The sequence below is a fragment of the Paroedura picta genome, chromosome 16 (assembly GCF_049243985.1).
Source record: "Paroedura picta isolate Pp20150507F chromosome 16, Ppicta_v3.0, whole genome shotgun sequence".
Classification (NCBI taxonomy): Eukaryota; Metazoa; Chordata; class Lepidosauria; order Squamata; family Gekkonidae; genus Paroedura; species Paroedura picta.
This window is the reverse complement of record NC_135384.1, coordinates 6,912,454-6,930,393: the sequence shown is the minus strand read 5'-3', so window position 1 is coordinate 6,930,393 and position 17,940 is coordinate 6,912,454. Positions and strand designations below refer to the sequence as shown.

The 17,940-nt window shown below is 55.3% G+C and overlaps 1 protein-coding gene across 1 annotated transcript; it reads left to right on the top strand.

Annotated features, from left to right (window-relative positions):
• Positions 1–2,250: 2,250 nt before the first annotated feature.
• Positions 2,251–17,689, top strand: LOC143825787 (C-Jun-amino-terminal kinase-interacting protein 3-like). Its single transcript, XM_077314101.1, has 27 exons — positions 2,251–2,800; positions 3,606–3,726; positions 4,755–4,825; positions 5,192–5,280; positions 5,909–5,996; positions 6,117–6,225; positions 6,713–6,800; positions 7,572–7,678; positions 7,868–7,919; positions 8,462–8,614; positions 9,285–9,333; positions 9,485–9,615; positions 10,161–10,214; positions 10,585–10,752; positions 11,432–11,549; positions 11,868–11,951; positions 12,269–12,322; positions 12,748–12,910; positions 13,427–13,577; positions 13,965–14,045; positions 14,168–14,235; positions 14,312–14,460; positions 14,693–14,864; positions 15,525–15,635; positions 15,757–15,876; positions 16,483–16,596; positions 16,731–17,689. Exons 1-27 carry the CDS (start codon positions 2,501–2,503, stop codon positions 16,829–16,831), a joined length of 3,066 nt encoding a protein of 1,021 aa, XP_077170216.1. The 5' UTR covers positions 2,251–2,500; the 3' UTR covers positions 16,832–17,689.
• The last annotated feature ends 251 nt before the right edge of the window (positions 17,690–17,940 follow it).

Sequence of the window (17,940 nt, the reverse complement as noted above, 5' to 3'; positions counted from 1 at the left end):
GGCAGGACCCAGCAATAATTTTTAAAAGCTTCCTGCTTACCTTTGAGCAGTCAGCCAACCAGAGGTCGGGGACAAAGCTGGAAGGGGTGTGGTGATGACAGTGCCAAGTTATGGGTGTGTTTTTACAGCAGTCAGTGTGCAGGAATGCACTGTATGCGTGTGTTTTTAAAGTGGCCTCTCTCCCGGTGAAGTCTCTAACCCTAAAATGCACCCCCCCAGGACTAAGGTTCTTTGAACGGAGCGGGGCTTTCTGCTTGGGATTGCACTGACTATATTCCCACTGCCCAGTTCCTGGTTCAGAGTTGCTGTTCCCTATATATTTCTGTTTGATTCCTCTAAAAACCACACCGCCTTGGCACGGCAGAAAGGGATTCTTCCCACCCTGCAGGAGATAACAGTTCAACTTGTTTATTCGCCGTCATTGACCAATAAATACAAAACGCAAAACGTTTACAGAAAAGGATTAAAATCAGGTCAGTCTTCCACGTGAGAATTTTGAAAGCTTTCAAGAGCCGGTTACAGAGTCTCCCGATTTTTAAGATTCTCCAAAAGCAAGCAGAAAAAGTAGACAAAATGTGGCACCAGTTTTTGCATTCTACTAGTTAGCCTGGGAAATTTGGCGATATTCTCTAAACGGAGTGATTTCTATTCATGTCACCTTCGTGGATTTTAAATCTGCATTTGACTCCGTTTTGAGGGACATGCCAGGGGGCAAACTGGGTAGGTCAGATACAGATGGGAGATTCCTTCTGCAGGAAATAACACACAATGCTTTCTTCAGGAAGCCAGCGCACCTGTGCCATGTGTGGCCTGATCCTTTGTGTGCTTTTGTGATGGCCTGCCCTTCGACCCCTCTTTCCCCATTTCCTGAACCAAGCACAACACCCTGCTCTTCAAAGCCCTGCATGAGCCATGGCCTGGCTGGTCTGTCTGTTCATAGATCCTGAGACAAATCTTGCTGGTGACCTTTGGCTTTCCGGTTGCAACACCCTCAGCACGACCTCCTGATCCTTCGTAGAGCCCCACCCTGTCTCCTTCAGTGCTGGGAACTGCCTCTCAGAACACCTGCACGGTGCCACCTCACTTGGCCAAAATCCCTGCTTCAATTCCCCCCCCCTTTGCCTTGGCCTTTTTGTCCCCCTCCCCTGCTGAAACCACACAGCCCCTTTTATTAGCACCAGCCAACATGATATCAAATGTGATGTAAGTTTTTGTGCTTGAGAGCCAGCGTGGTTGTGGTGGTTAACAGCGGCGGCTTCTAATCTGGTGAACCGGATTTGATTCTCCACTCCTCCACATGGAGCCGGTGGGGTGGCCTTGGGCTAATCCCAGTCCTATCAGAGCTGTTCTCACAGAACAATTGTATCAGAGCTCTCTCAGCCTCTCCTGACCCACAGGGTGTCTGTTGTGGGGAGAGGAAGGGAAGGTGATTGTAAGCCAGAATGCCTTGGTTAGTAAAAAGTGGGGTACAAAAAACCCAGCTCTTCTCTCCAGAATCAGGATGGATTGGTGTGTGTGTGAGTTTGTGAATGTATGTGTCAAGACTAAAGTCTTTCACACTCTGATTTGAGATCGCCCACTGTGTTTATATATCATCCAGTTCCAGGAAGAGTTATGCAAACCACTGGCTTCCCCGTCCCAGTGTCTCCGACTCCATCTTTCTGCCCTGGAAAGACCTACCTTACAGGGTCGCTGTGATAACAACCCAATGTCGCGTGTAACGCTCTGCACAAAAGCTGCATAATAGCACCACCACTTGACAACAGTATAAAATCCACCAAAAAGGGGATCTCGGCTAACAGCCTGACCGCTATTCAGAAGTTAAATAGCAGCGATCCCTTTTTGGGGGGTGGGAGGGAAGCATATCCTATTTAATTCAGATCCAGGTGGCTCGCCGGGTTGGTCCGAAGCAGCAGAACAAGATGTGAGTCCGGGGGCAACTTTCAGACCAAGTTTGATTCAAAGCTCGAGCGCACGCAAGCCGTCCCATGGAGCAGCAACAGGCAAACGAGGCAACTCCGCGCCCGAGTCAGCCCTTCCGACGTGCGCCGCGCCGGGCCCGCCAACCCGCACACACGGAATCATCTGACCCGGGATCACGTGATCGCGGAAAGTTAAGACGACTGCCACTGTCTTCCCCCCCCCCCCTCCGCCCCGGGGGAGGAATCCTCCTTCCTCCGCGCGCCATTGGCCACCCGGGGCGCCCCGCCACGCGCCATTGGCGACTCGCGGCGCTCGCTGCCCGCCCCATTGGCTGTCTCGGGGCGGCTCCGGCTCCGCCCCGCTCCCCCCCCTCGCGAAGTGACATGAAGTTGGGAGCCGGTGGAGGCGGCGGGGACGGGCGCCGGGATCCCTCCCCAGGAGCGGCCCGACGGGGCGGGGGCAGGAGCGTCTAGTGGGGAGATCGGCGCGGGGGGGTCCGACGGCGGAGAGATCCGGACCCGGCCGCCTTGCAAGGCAGGCTCCCTTCCCGGAGGCTGGACGGCGCGGGGCGTCGAGGATGGGCGAGCCGGAGGAGACGTTCGGCGGCGAGGGGGACGCGGGCCCGGCGCCCTTCGAGGAGCTGGTGTCGGCCCTGGCCGGCGGCCTGTACGGGGAGCTGGAGCGGCTGGTGGGCGCCCACGGGCCCGGCGCCGTCTCGGGGCTCCTGCCGCAGCTCGTGTCCGTCCTGGAGTCGCTGCAGAGGGCTTGCGGGCAGGTGCGCGAGCGGGACCAGTCCCTGGAGCGGCTGCGCGACGACCGCCTGCGCCTCCTGGAGCAGTACGAGCGGGAGCGCGCCGGACGCAAGCGGGCCGAGGAGGTGAGCGGCGAAGCCCTGAAACGGGGGTGGAGTTCCCGCCCGGGAGGCTGGCAACTGAGGCTCCCTAGCAGGGCTCCCGCTTCCGGGTGGCCGGCCCACTAAGCAGAAGGGCAGGGGATGCCACGGTGGCAAAGGATCGTCCAGCATGAGGTGGACAGTAAAAAAACTTTTGGGGAGGAGGGCTGCTGGATCTCCCCTTCATATTTTCACACACCCCTTCCCATTATAGTCATATGTGCTGGCTGCTTTGCCGGCCTCCTGCTGCAGGGAGTTCCCCAGGTTGTAAAGTGCTTCCTCCCCCCCCCCCCCCCCCGTTTTGCTTGCAGTCCAGTGCATGACTCTGGGCTTTGTGGCCTAAGGGCAGAACAGAGATGGTGAAATGATTCAGTATTTCCTAGCCCACTTGTGCTTTTTATAAACTTGTCATGCTTCCCCCAAGTATTCCACCCCCTCCCTTTTCTCCTGCTCTTTGCTAAACTGCTTAAAAAGTGACACTGTCCCAGTTTCCCCCCATAGAGAAGATCGTCCTTATGTCCCTGGGAGTGTTTTATTTGGGGGGGGGGAGATACAGAGGAGGTGCCAGAGTGCCCTTGCAGGGGTCTCAAGGCAAGAGGCAAACAGGTGGTGTGCCAGGCCCTACCTTTGGGTGGCGACCCTGAGCTTCCTCGGGGGCCGAGAGGAATCGCAAAGCCAGTCAGGTGGGAACTGGGGTGGGGTCCAGGAGAACCATCTAGCACAGTTCCGAGGGGAAGCGTTTGGAGGTGGGAAAAGCTGCCTGGACCTTTTTGGGTTCTCTTCCTTGCAGCGCTTCATGGAGCTGGAGGATGCCACGGAGCTGGAGCACAAGGCGCACGCCGCTGCCATGACCCGGCTGGAGGGGCAGAGCTGGGCCCTGGAGGGCAAAGCGCGGAGCTACGCAGATCAGGGTACGGGAACGGACCGGCCTTTCCGAATTTGGTAACGCGGAGACAGGCTGCAAGCCAAGATGCAGATCAGGGTGGATTCAAGCAGTGATCTTCCTGCCGGGGCGTCTTGCCCGCGGGGTGGCTCTGTGCCCACTTGTGCTGTTCCCACTGAGACGCGTGCCCAGTCCTGCACCTCTTCCAGCACTCTACCCGGCCGGTAGATCTGGTTTCCCAGGGCTGTAGGGTGTCCGGAAAGAGGGAGCAGCACCTCCTCTTTCAAGTATGTCTTCTCAGCTGCTTTGCCAACTTGGATTGCCGTCAGCCTTGCTTAGGTTCTGCATATACATTGTCAAACGGCACTCGCGCTTGTACATGTGCACAGCCATCTCTCGCTTGTGGCCTGGGACAGGGAGTGGGCATTCCCTTCTTTTCAAGTTCTGTGACAAATCCGCTTTTGGTGCAGGGGTTTGGCACGGTTCTCTTGGTCCTTTCAAGGATCCCGTTGGAGCTGAATTCCCCACTCTTATCTTTGGGACTCCCTAACCTGGACCTCAGCAGGAGAATTCTGCTGCTTCTGTAAGGGTTTGCTTGCATGAACACGTCGTCCGTGTTTGCCTGGGGCCAGCCTAGAACAGGCTCCTCCAAAATCAGTGGGTGGACCAGCATCAGACAGCAGCATGTAGGGACAATCCAGCAAAAATTGGCGCCATCTGGATTCGGGTGACATTCATCGTCTTATTTGCCATCGGATGCACGGAGTAGCCCCACTGGACTCAGCAGGACTTCCTTCCTGGTCAAGCGTGCTTAGGATCACATTGCAAAGCGATAGGACTCAGCTGTGACTGCGAAGAGCCCATTCCCTCTGTTTAAAATTGGTCTTTGATTCAGGGGTGGCCAAACTGGCTCTCCAGATGCCCGTGGACTACAATTCCCATGAGCCCCTGCCAGGAAACTGGCAGGGGCTCATGGGAATTGTAGTCCACGGACATTGGCTACCCTTGGCAGTAGACAGTGCTTGCCTAAGTCCACCCACTTTCCTTTCTTTCCAGTGGCCAGTCTGGAAGAACAAAAATCTTCACTCTTGAAGGAGCTCTCGGCGGTCAGCCAGACCCATGCCAAGGTACCTGCCGTCCGCTGAGGCCTAGCCTGGCCCGCCCTTTCTTTCTCTTGGTGGTTAAGATCAGCAGCCTCTAATCCGGAGAACTGGGTTTGATTCTCCGCTCTTCCCCCACATGCAGCCAGCTAGGTGACCTTGGGCCGTCCACAGTTCTCTCAGAGCTCTCTCAGCCTCACCGGGTTTCTGTGGTGGGCTCTTAAAGGTGCCACCGGCCTCGAAATGTATTCTGCTGTTGGGAGAGGAAGGGAAAGAGGTTGTAAGCCGCTGTGAGACTCGTTAGGGCAGTATAAAAGGGAATTCAGGAAACCAGCTCTTCTTGTTTCTTCACCCTCCCCTACGTTCTCACCCCGTCCTCCTTTTCTCTGACAGATGATGCAAAGTTACAGGGAACTGAAAGCGCAGCAAGCAGCAGTGGCTGGCGGAGGCCAAACCGGAATGCCATCTGCAGAGACAAAAAGGTCTGAAGAAAGGAGTGAAGTCAGGAAGCCAATGGGGGGGGGAGGAGGGGTGCTATGCTACCAGGGCCTAAGCAGAGGCCCTGATTTTCAATAAAATGGGATATTTCTCCCTAGTGTTGAGACTGTAGGGCAGGGATGGGCAAACTGCAGCTCTCCAGATGTCCATGGACTACAGTTCCCAGGAGCCCCTGCAAGCAGTTTAGCCACCTCTGCTATGGGGGGTGCTCTCTGGCCAGAAGCTGAGCATCTGGCTTCCTCTATTTCCGCTGCAGCCGTCATCTGGCTAGGCTCCGTTTCCCTGTTTCAGGAGAATGGGGAGAAGCCCGTTGTGGTTGCTTAGCAACTGTGTGGCCTGGTGTTTCACCACCTCTGTCAGTGCAAAAGTGGCTGGGGGACTCTGCCGTGCTGTTGCTCAGCTCCCCCCTCAGGGCTTCTCTCTTGGCCTGCAGCAGGAAGGGTTTGATAAAGTGGAGAGAAAGAGGGGAAGGAAGCAAAGCTGCCCCACAGGTGGTCTGGTGGGGATGGATCCTGACATGGGCCTGTGAGGCAAATGCAGCAGAGAATAGTTTGAACCTGCAGAGTTTAGGGACACCGGTGGGCTCTCAAAATTAATTTTTCGCACTTTCAGGTTGAAGCCCTCGCCCATCTGGCCCCCCTCCCAGTCTCTTCCCAGCACTTCAGACCCTCGATCACCCAAATCACCAAAGCTCCTAGAGGTAAGCAGCTCCGGGAGACGGGGACCTTGCAGAGATCGTTGGTGTCAGTCAGGGAAGGAGCGGTTGGTTAAGAAGTAGCCCGTAGTTCATCCCCCTTCAGCAGCTTCTTTCCTATCTTAGGAGCCTGGAGAGATTCGAGAACCACCCGGCCCAGAGAAGACGCCCCCAAAAGAAGCGGGAAGAAATGGCTGTCCCTTGGCCCAAGAGATGGTGCAGCCGGAAAAAGACGGTACGGAACGGGCATTTTTCTTCTTCAGCATACGATGTTAAGCCAGCCCTTGTCTAGTGCATGTTCCTTGGATTGGTCACGGTTCATCAAATTGATCTTTCCCCAGCCTCTTTGTTAGTGGATGTCTATGTATTATCACTAGGCATAACTATATGACAGAGGTGGCCAAAATGTGGCTCTCCAGATGTCCGTGGGCTACAATTCCCATGAGCCCCTAGACTGGAAGAGCTCCGGGATGTTCTGGGTGGTGTGTCACTTGCTTTATTCTTTCTATGCAGCATAGTTTTCCTTTTTTATCTCCTCCTCTGTCAAAATGCAGATCTCGGGGGCAGGGGCTGCTCATCCCCTCCCTGTTTGGCTTGGCTTCCCAAGCCTGTAAACCGGCCTCGTTTGCTGATGGCACCGCTGGAGTATGATTGCCATGCTGCTCTTACCGATGGGCTAAATATAAAAATAAACCCTGGCGTTTCTTTTTCTTGGCCTTCAGCTTCTCCTGCCCGAGAGGAGCGCTTTGACCTGGACGAACTTCTCAGCTCCACTCCGGAACTGGCGGCCGCCCCGCTGCCACCCAGCAGGTAAAAGGGACGTCTGCACTTTCTAAACTGGCCTAAGAGAGAGTACGCAAGTAGTAGGGGAATCCTGTCTGGCCAGTGCCCAAAGGCAGACTGTGCCGGCCTCTGCGGGTGGAAGGAAACGGCTGGGCTCTTCCTTCCTGCTCCCTTCACCCCTTGGCTTTCCCCTTTCCCTTCTTACGGTTTGCACGTGAGCCACATTAAGAAGAAGAAGAAGAGTTGGTTCTTATATGCCGCTTTTCTCTACCCGAAGGAGGCTCAAAGCGGCTTACAGTCGCCTTCCCTTTCCTCTCCCCACAACAGACACCCTGTGGGGTGGGTGAGGCTGAGAGAGCCCTGATATCACTGCTCGGTCAGAACAGTTTTATCAGTGCCGTGGCGAGCCCAAGGTCACCCAGCTGGATACATGTGGAGGAGCGCAGAATCGAACCTGGCATGCCAGATTAGAAGTCCACACTCCTAACCACTACACCAAACTGGCTCTCTTTACGGTGTCAGATTTGCCACTCTGGAGGACCACAAACCAACGAGTCTGCCTTCCCTCCCCTCTTTCTGCAGTTGTTGTTTTGGAAGCACTGGCAGTCAGAAAGGTGATGTTTTGTGAAGGACACCTGAATATCCCTTTCCTCAGATGACCCCCCCCCCTTCCCCCCAGACCCAATACATGTTCACACACCAGTTTCTGTCTCCTGTGGTGTCACGTGTGGGTGTGTCCCTAGGAGGAAGGTGGGCGGGCACTCTGTCTATTTGTCGGTCTGTCTGTCTGTCTCTCAGCCCCCTGAGCACCGCCCTCGAGCGCAACACGGTCTCCCTTTTCGCCGAGGTCTCAGGCCTCAGCCCAGAAATTCTCAGCGATATGGACAGCGGGGCGGATCTGCAGGGTAAGCACACCGGCTTGGTCCCGCCTGCCTGGGCTGCCTCCTTCCCGCTCTTCTCCCAGAGAACCCAGCTGATGTTATTTGCCAACCGGCGCTGCTCCCCAAATGCCTGGCTCCCCAAGCCCCCGTGGGGAAAAGAGCATCGGAACCCGCTTCCCCAAAAACCTCCGTGTATCTTTATGATTCTTGCAGGAGACGGCTTAGAAGCCCTGATGGCAGAAAACACCCAGCTGCAAGAGGCACGGTGAGGAGGAGGGGCCCTCTTTACCCCGCCCAAAAGTGACGGCAGCTTGGGGTCCGGGCGGGAGAGCTTTGCTTTATGTCCTCTTCATTTGAGGCTCGGCCTGCATAGGCAGCCCATGGAGGTGGGATCAGCTTAGCCAGCTGGCCCCCAATTAAGCCTAGGGCTGAGTTGGTTTCCAGGTGGTGATTGGAGATGTCCTAGAATAGCAGGTAGCCTCCAGGTGACAAGAGATCAGTTCCCCTGGAGAAAACAGATGCTTTGGAAGGTAGACATTCTGGGCGTTCGTACTCCCACCGTCCCCAGGCTCCACTGTCAAAAACTTCAGGGGTTCCCAACCCCGAGCTATTTTGAGTCCAGCAGCACCTTAAGAGGCCTTCAAAGGTGTCCACGGCATATTTGTCAGATGGAAGCTCACACCTCCCAAATCTTTTGTCGGTCTGGAACTTTGCTCTTCTACCGTGGGCCAACACAGTTACCCTCCTGACGCTGTCTTCGTGGGAGACTCCAGGCTGAAGCTGTGTCTCTTGCCCGGCTGTCCCCAGGTTCACGCTCGATACAGCCCGCCGCCATCTGATTGCCCGGGTGGAGGAGCTCGGGGAGGAGCGCGAGTCGCTGAGAATGGAGCGCAATGCAATGGCCGGGACCCTGGGCCGCTGCCAAGCACAGCTGAAGGAGGCGGAGTTGGAGCTGAGTCGGTATGTCCTGGGAACCGCTGACCCTGCTGCAATGCACCTGTGGGAGCCATCCCATCCCCTCTGGCACCTGGTTGTACCAGAGCCAGCTATTCGGACACACGGAGAGGGACTCTGGCTCCTTGGGGACTTTGTATGCAGCCTGGTTTGAGGCCTGGTTTTTTAGTCCCCTTGGCAGTGGAACAGGAAGAACTGTCCCCCTTCTAGAAGGTGTTTTGCGAACTGGCTCACTGAATCAGCTCTCTGGACCCAGACCCCTTCCCCTGCAGATAAAGGTGGTTAAAGAATGGCCGACGCTAGCCTGGAGAACTGGGTTTGATTTCCTGCTTGTCCCCTCGCGGGCAGCTGGGTGACCTTGAGCTAGTCACAGAACTGCTCTCGCACAGTTCTCTCGGCCTTACCTACCTTACAGGGTGTCTGTAGTGGGGAGAGGAAGGGAATGGTCTTTGTAAGCTGGTTTGGGACTCCTGCATGTGAAGGGGCAGGGAATCAAGCCTGGCTCAGCAGATTAGAAGCCGCCACTCTTAACCACTACACCACGCTGGGCATAACACGGGGAGGCAACCCTCACTCTGCCTGGGTCATCGACCTCCAGCAAATTTTGCAAACAACTTTTTTTTTTAGCAATCACGTGAGCTCAGATTTCAACCATTTGCATTCTTTCTCATTCTAGGATCCGAGAGGAGTTGGAGGAAACAAGGCGTCTCAATGATGACGGGGAGGTAACTGCCGGCACCTGGGGGGGAGCTTGGCAGGCCATTGGGTTCTTGGAAGGCCCGTTGTCCGGGCATGGCCTTGAGGGCCGCAGAAAGACATGAGCAAAGACTCCCGTCTCCTCGTGTGTTGGGACAAGGTCATCTCCTTCCTCCGCAGGCTGAAGTGGGCCCTTCCAGGCCTCAGCGCTTCACCCGGGCTGAGATGGCGCGGGTGGTGATGGAGCGCAACCTCTACAAGGAAAGGCTGATGGAGCTGCAAGAAGCTGTTCGGCGCACCGAGCTCCTCAGGTCAGGGGTGTGGAGGCTCATGGGCCCAGAACTGGATTGGGAGGGAGCACGAAGGCCGCATGCTCTGCCCTTGCCCTGCCCCGTCAGGCCTTGACATCATGACACCCGCTGGCCCTCTGGAAGACCGGCCTTTGCCACCAGGCCTGAGGGGAGCTTTCCCTCTCTCATCCTCACAGAAGGAACAAGCCACTGATTGCGCCGTGTGCAGCACCTTGCATGGGAGCAACTGGGGGAGGAACCATGTGGTGGTTTATTTTCTCCACTTAGGGGGAGGGGGAAAGGCAAATCTAAACGGCCTTGGTGAGTTTATGGCTGAGGTGAGAGTCAACCCCTGGCAACTGAGCCCGTGTGTGGAACTGCTGGACTCCACCGGCTCTGTGCATGAGAGAGTGAAAGAGAGGGGGGCGGTGAATCCGCTGCAGGTGCTGCTTGGCGTCCCTCTCTCAACTGGAGGGCTAGGCGCCTTCAAACATTGCCGAGGGAGGCTCAGATAGAGTCTCTGCACTGTGACGGGGCAGCTGCTGAAGGGTGATTTCTCTCCTCAGGGCTTCGCGGGAAGAACAGGCCGCTCAGATGAAGAGGTCATCTTTCTGGAAAATGTAGGCGCTGCCTCTTTAGTTTACTTGTTTATGCTCTAGACATGCCCTGGCCTGGGTGGGCCAGGCTGGCCTGAACTCATCCAGTCTGGAAAGCTAAGCAGGGTCAGCCTTGGATGTGAGCCCACCAAGGAAGATCGGGGCCACTATGGCAAACCCCCTCTTGCCTTGAAAACCCAACAGGGTCAACTAGTCTGCTTGAGACTTGACTCCTCCTCCATCTCCTCTTTGACCATGAATAGCCAGAAGGCTCTTTTACTGTTACCCTTCATGATGTAGAAATGGTGCTCCCCTTTGCATTGCCTCTGGCTTTATTTTGAGGGCCTTCCCTTGTCCCATTTCTATGTATTCACATTGGCCTTTCCTCTGGCAGCTTCGATCGCTTATTCAGCCCCTCGGACTCTCCGGAGAAGATGCCTGCATCCCCCCAGCTGATGGGGCGGGCCCAATCTAGTCCCAGCCTCTGTAGCGAACCGGGACGGAATGGGAAGCAGGCGTCTCCGGCGTTGAGATACTTCCCACGAGCAACCTCGCCCACTGAGTAAGTTTGGTGGCTCTTCCCAGGGTGGAGTTGGTGCAAATATCCACATGGGCTTCATGATTCTGCTCAGTCTTCCCAGATGGCATGTGTGCAATTCTACTGACATGCAGAAGAAGGGCAGAATAGAGTGCTGGGTGCAGAGTTGACATTCCTGAGAATCTTTGCTCTTGTTCGTATTTAAAATTAGACTAATTTCCATGGAAAACCCAGTTTTCCCATGTATCTTCCAGCACCTTACATTTCTTATGAAGGACGTAGTAAGACTAGGATATCATGAAGATTCTAGTAAGAATTCTAGTAAGACTAGAATAAATTATGGGGGGAAAGACCAAAAATAAACTAATGAAAGAGGGAAAGATGCCTCCACCTTAATCTGCACAATATATACAGTTTGCAGAATTTCTGTGTGCCCAGGTTCAGACCTTGGATTCTTAGCACAGACGCCTGGAAATTTTTTCTCTTGAGGCTGTGGCCCAGCAAAAGCAGGATGTGCTCATGTGCTTTGGAATCCACCTGTGGCCTTCCAAGCTTTATCCCATTTCATTTTGTCCTTGAATGACCCCTGCATGGTTGAAATGCTGTACTTAGCTTAATACCACTGAGGTCAGTGGGGCCGCATAGAGTGTGGCGGCCAAAGTCTCTCTGCTGCCCCCTACTGCCCTGTCACGTGTATCTGCAGGGGAGACTCTTCCCCGCAACAGAAGCGGCGGGAGCTGTACCGCGACATCCGCGCACATATCTGGCAGGAGCACGGTCGGGCACAGATCCATGGATGGAGCCAGCCACCTGCACTTCAGGTGAGTGTTCTTCTGCGCTCACTCGAATCTCGGGCATCTTAAGTTTCCTGGAAGTCCCATTTGTGGGGGGCACTGAGTCTTGTGCAGTAAAACTGCTGGCTTGCCGTTCTGGGTGCACTCATAAGTCCCGTCTTTGTACAGGCAGCTTTCCCTCCTGGAAGTATGATGTTCAAAGGGGTGAGCATATCCTGTGAGGTGCCCAATAGTACACTTTCCTTCACCCAAGTTAGGGGTTTGCTCCGGGTTAGGAACATATAACTTTACTGGGAAAGTCTCCATGTGTGAAAAAAAACCACATGGCTGTTGATTCCATTGCAGGGCCACGATCCACCTTCAGGGAGCACTGACGTGCCTGTGCTTGTGCAGTTACGGATGCTGGACCAGAAGGACCCTAGTACCAAGGTGAGAGAGGAGGTTTAAATACAGAATTGTGCTTTCCAGGCCCAATGGAGGCTGACGGAAAGGAGAGGTCCGAGCAGTAACTCACCCAGAGACACATTGGGCAGCCTCTACGCGTAGGTGTCAGGCTCCTGGAAATATTTTGTTTCTCATGACTTGCTGGCTGTGCCCTCGCGGCACCCAACCACAATACTGTACAGAACTCAGTAGTTTATTGTTGCAAAGTCTCCTGACTCCAAGTGGGCCCAGAAAGCTGTCACCCCTGCACTGTTCCTCTCCGTAAGGACCGGCAGGTAATGCTTGTCTCTCTCCCACTGCAGCTGTGGTGTGCGGCTGCCTCTGTCGGGCTGGAACCTCAAGAGACGCCGGAGGCTGTAAGTACTTTGGGAAGCCAGCTGTGCTTGCTTTTCAAGGTTCCCTTGGGGCAGAGCGCTTAGCAGGTCCTCTGTGTTCCACAAGACTCAAGGGATTTTCCACTTCGCAGAACTTTCTTGGCCAGGCCAGCTTCACAAGTATTAAGGGCTGAGCTGTCAAGTCACGACCAGCGTGTGGCCGCTCCTCACAGGGTTTCTCAAGGCAAGAGAGGAGCAGAAGTGGTTGGCCATTGCCTGCCTCTGCACAGCAACCTTGGTGTTTCCCGGTGGTCTCCCGTTCGAATCCAGACCATGCCCAACCCTCCCTAAATATGACAAGATCAGGCTAGTCAGGGCTGTGATCCTGAAAACAGGGGTGGGTGGGAGACATGAGAAATCCCCATGTCTTGCTGACACCTCTCTCTTTTCCTCCTGCTCCCCCACAGGGTGCACCTGATCAATGCCACACGGGCAGCTCTCGGCTGTGGGTGGCCTCGGGGACCCACTCAGCAAGCGAAGTGATGCTCTTCGACGTCCAGAACCCAAACCAGCTCCTGGAGCATTTTGTGTTGCCTAGCATCCACATCCTGTCTCTGGCGTGCGTGTCCGGTAAGGGCAAGGACGGGGGACTCCGGGAGAAGGAAGGGAAGGGCCAGCGCAAATCAGGAGGCCTCCTGATTCTGATAGGCAGGGTTTTAGCTCTTGTCCGTAGATGTTGTATCGACTGTAAGGCGCTTGCATCCATTTTGCCTAATAGATGTTAATTGTTTTGCTCTGTAAAAGTCCACAGCTGACTGTATTTGAATATGCAGGTCACGAAAATGAATAAAAGCACAGCACTGCTCCATGTCCTTAAGAGATCTCAGACACAAAGTGCTTTGAGGAAATTATTTTGAGCTGTCAAGTACCAAAATACTACTGAATTTTAGGATGGAAATACCTGGGACACACTGTCTCTTCTGCTTTCAAGCTTCTTTCAAAACTGGCTGGAAATTTTTTAAAATTGAGAATCACTTGCTCGTGACACAGTTTGGATTGGAGCGGTACCATTTGAGGCCTGGGCCTCCTGGGATTTCTGGATGGGGTCTGACTGCAGTCTGTGGCTGTGTCTTCCTACCACCATAGGCCTTACGGTGCCTGGCAGAGAGAGCCCTGACCTGGAGCCCGAGATCCTCGAAGACCCCCTGGCGCCTGGACCCGATGGCGACAATGAAACCCTGGAGATGGAGCCAGTCGGCACGGAAGCCACTGTGTGGCTGGGGACCCAGGAGGGCTGGTAATTGATGGGAGGGGTGGGGGGGGGGAAGTGCCACGGAGGAAGGAAGGCTTTGCTCTGGAAGCCAATTTCTCCCCGGAGTCCATCCGAATCACTGCATTTCTCCACCCGGTGGCTGCAACTTCCTGTCTTCACCCGCCGACACCTTATTGTACCTTTTTCTTCGGCTCCTGCTAGCCTGCAGGCAGTGTGCCAAGCACCCCATTGAGGTATCCAGAGATACCACCATATTTCTTTAGACTCTGCATGCCCAGTGTTGCTAGAAAACGCAGTGGAAACGACTGAACTTACAGTTGCCGCTGAAAGCAGCAGAGCTGTGCAGAGCCCGGGTTGGATCTGGAGGGCCCAGGTGGCTGCCCCATTGCAAGCTTTTCTCTTCCTTTACAGCATCTACGTTCACTCTGCTGAGAAGGACTGGCGACGTTGCCGGGGGAAAGCCCAGCTGAAGGATGCTGTCCACTGTATTGTGTGAGTCTGGGACCGTCCCTATGCTCCTTTCTTGGAAAGGCCCCCCTTCTGTATCCCTGGCACAAGGCGTTCCTGGTGCCATCAGAACTGTTATCTGTCTTACCGTATCGTTTCCGTTTTAGCCACTCCCAGGGTCGCGTTGCAGCTACGCTCGGGGACGGATCGGTAGCCATTTTCCATCGGGACGCTGGTAAGTCCTGTTCCTCTGCCTTGTCCCCCTCCCCCTCCCAGCCAGCAGGTCCTCTACCAATCCTGTTTTCTCTCAGGCCGAAGGTGGGACCTGCGCTCTCCGCGCCTGGTCGATCTGGGTAGGCCGCGCCGCTCCATTCGCTGCGCCGTCCCCGTGCTGGACTGGCTCTGGTGTGGATACGGGAATCGGATCTACGTGCTGGATCCACGCACTGCTCGCGTCCAGGTGATCTCTGGGGCTTGTGGGAAATGGGGAGGGACTAGGCAGTAAATTTGCATTTTTAGGAAATTGGGAGATCCCCAAAAGTAGTTTATCGGTGAAAAAAACATCAAGTCTTCGGTTGTAAGATCCCAGGTCCAATAACCTAATACAACAGATACTGGTCGTGCTGTATGTGCTGGGGGGAGCTCTCGGAATCCGCTCCCTGCCCTAACCCGCGTTGCCCCCCTTCTCCCAGCGGTACTTCGAGGTGACCTCGCATCCGGAAAGCCAAGTGCGGCATCTGGTGGCTGCCGGCGGCGGCGTCTGGGTCTCTGTGCGGCTGGACTCCACCCTGCGCTTGCTGCATGCGGAGACTGGGCAGCCCTTGCAGGAAGTGGAGACGGGGCCCTACGTCAACCGCATGCTTGGTGAGCAGCCGCAGCCGGGCTTGGCCCGGACCGAGCCTTGGGGAGTGGGGGGTGAGGGCGAGGAATGAAATGGCAAGCAACATCGGACGAAACGCAGAAGCTAAAGGGGTTGCAGAATGGTGTGTGTGGGGAGAAGAGAGGCATTCAGGCATACCTCTCCTGCCCTATGGCTTGTATGGGGAAGACCAAGGAGGGTGTCCTGGCCAGAGAGAATCGGGCTTGGAATAGGGAGACGGGGCCCCAAAGTCCCTGCTCAGCCATGAATCCGTCTTTCTTGCCCCACCTGCAGAAAGATCACAAATAAACTCTGTGTGCGTGCAGGTGTCTATGTGGGGTTCAGCGTTGTCTCCTCTGTCTGCAGCGGCTCACCAGGGTCTTTGGCAGCAAAGCTCTCCCACTGGCTGTGATCTGAGATCCTATATATAGCTGAATTCGCCGGGGATTGCCTTGAGGACCCCCGCCAGGGAGCAATGGCCTCCTGGTAAATATCCAGGCCTGGCTGCCCTGAGCCCAAGAGAATCCTTCAAGCAGATTCTGCTGCTCCCAGCCACACTGTTGAGGGTGTTGTCTCCCAGACAGAGATAACCTGAGTGTGTCAGTAACAGATGTTGGCTTTGCCTGACGCTCATTCCTGGCCCTTTCTTGGTCCTTCTGTTTTAGGGCCCAACAGCCTGAGTTTAGCCCTGAACATCACAGCCCTTGACACTTTTGGGAAACGGCTGTGGGTCGGCACATCTGGAGGCACCATCATCTCTCTGCCCTTCGTCTCTGGTAAGCGCATGCATGGCAGGGAAGCGCATGGGTCGCCCCAGGGGGCTCCGAGGGGACAACCAGCACAGCACTGCCCTCTGCTGGCTGTTTCCACGACCCTTTAATCCCTCTTTCTCCGCAGAAGCTGCAGGAAGCTCGGCCTCCCCTGTGCCAGCCGTCATCCCTTACTGTGCCATGGAGCAAGCCCAGATCAGCTATCATGGGCACCGGGACGCTGTTCGTTTCTTCGTCTCTGTCCCAGGTAACCAGCAGGGGAGGGGGGGGGGGTCCTGTCCGCTGATTCCTTGAAAGAGGGATGGGGTTGAGCGTATTAAAATGTGGAAGGAGCCCTTAATTTTTGATGGGCGATCTCGTGGCAGGCCCTGAGAGTATTTTGTTCAGGGAGGAGGCCGTTTGGAGAAAGAAAGAGCTGCCCGGTTGAACAAGCAGTGAGAAACCAGGGACTGGTTTGGGTCTATGGAAGGGGGGAGTGTCCCAGTAGGCAACTGGAGGGGGGGCAATTTGGACGGGGCCTGGGTCCAAACTACGTTGCATGAAGTGGCCGTGGACTGAGAACCAGGGTTCTGCAGAACAAGAAACACTTGCAGGCAGTCCTTAGAGCCAGGCTAAGCAGGTCTGCTCAGAATCCTACTCAGGTCCGTTCGAAGGACGGCCTTTTGTGGTCTCTCCCGGCTCTGTGCGATTCTGATTCCGTTCTTTTAACTGAATGCTGAGCCTGTCGGGGAGAGGAATTCTGGGCCCGACCTCTGATGGTGCGACGACGTGATTGCAAGATCCTGGAATGCCTTCAGTCCTCGTCAAGGGATATGTCTCCGTCTGAGCAATCTGTCTTTCCTGTGTTTATTAGGCTGCACAGATCTCTCCCCTTTGGAGAACCCCAAGGAGTCCCCCAAAGAGAAGCCGGGGAAGCCGTGCAGGTTGGTGCTCAGCGGAGGGGAAGGCTACATTAATCTCCGGATAGGTAAGCACGCTCCGTAGAAGTCGGGGGAACGGGGACGGGGGTCTGGGATGCCTGCGGGATGAGGACATCCAGCTTGGTTCTTTCCACGCCGCAGCTCCCACCTCATCTTCTCTCCGGTTTCTCCCCGATCTCAGGAGACGACACCGATGAACGCTACGGTGACCTGCTGCTCCCCAACCCCCGCTTACGTCGTGCTGAGCGAAGTCACCTGATTGTCTGGCAGGTGCAGGCCTGATGCTGCTCAGGTGCCGTGGCTTGGGCTCCCAGTTCGGAGGACGTGGCACAGCTGCTGGACGGTGGCGGTTGCCCCCGCTCTCCCACCCTCTTTGTTCAGGAATTAAGCCTCCGGGGTCTACAGGGCCGATGATGGGAAACGGCCATCCGGACACCAGGATCAGTTTCCCGAAAAGGCCCAGCGAGGGCAGCTGCAGCGGATTGTTCTCTCTACCATCCTTGACCGTCTGCAGGGCCTTCCAACTGGAGCAGTGACCCTTTGTGCAATGAAGTCCCCTGCAGCCCGGTCAAAGCTCAATAGCTTTTGCTCTCTGCTCCAAAGTCGCTTAACTCGTTTTTTACTCCGGCCGTTAGAGCAGAAGGGGTCCGGTTCAAGCTGGGAAAGAAGCAAACGTGCCTAACTACGTTACAGCCGGGAGGCTGAGAGCCAGGATTCCTGGGGGTATCTGGAAGAGGAGCAACAACCTGGGCAATTGAGCAAGAAGTCTTGCGTTCCCTTCTGGCTCCTGCCTTTGACTGTGATTCTGATGCACTTTCGATCCCGCCGGTTGGGATACAGGGGCGAGGCGAGTGAGTCTGGAACTATGCCGGAGTGGAGCGTCAAAATGTGTCTTTGAGTTGACCCGTAGCGGTCTCCTGATCTGCTGTGCTGGCGGGGAGCAGGATTGACTGGCTAGTTCCCGGTGCTACGGAGTTAACCAAATCCTCCCGGGAGCTCTGGTGTCTTGGCCAGGTTCCCACCTCACTGTTGGTTTCTCAGGGTTGCTGTTTTGTTTGTCCCCACAAGAGCAGGGCCTCTGGAACCCTCTCAGGATTGATTAATTTGTCAGATAACTTCTCAATAAAGCTATTAATTTCTTTTGCCTGCCTTTTGTTTCCACGCACATCGGATCCGGATGCTTTCCGTGGGGGGCGGATAAACCGCCCACGAAGGGAGATGACAGGGCAAGCTTCCAAAATAACAACAACATTGTTTTTATAACCTGCCCTTCCCGGTTGGCTCAGGGATCGATAAAGACTGGTCGAAAACAGGCCCGTGCTAACAAAAAGTGTTGTGGGGGTTCGGGTAGACTGGACCCAAAGAATACAGGTATTTCCCAATATTCCCAA

Excerpts from the sequence above, each read along its gene's own strand:
- LOC143825787 (XM_077314101.1), top strand. The coding sequence starts at position 2,501 with ATGGGCGAGCCGGAGGAGACGTTCGGCGGCGAGGGGGACGCGGGCCCG. Across the intron at positions 14,046-14,167 it reads GATGCTGTCCACTGTATTGT|CCACTCCCAGGGTCGCGTTG; the intron begins GTGAGTCTGGGA and ends TTTCCGTTTTAG. Across the intron at positions 14,865-15,524 it reads CTACGTCAACCGCATGCTTG|GGCCCAACAGCCTGAGTTTA; the intron begins GTGAGCAGCCGC and ends CTTCTGTTTTAG.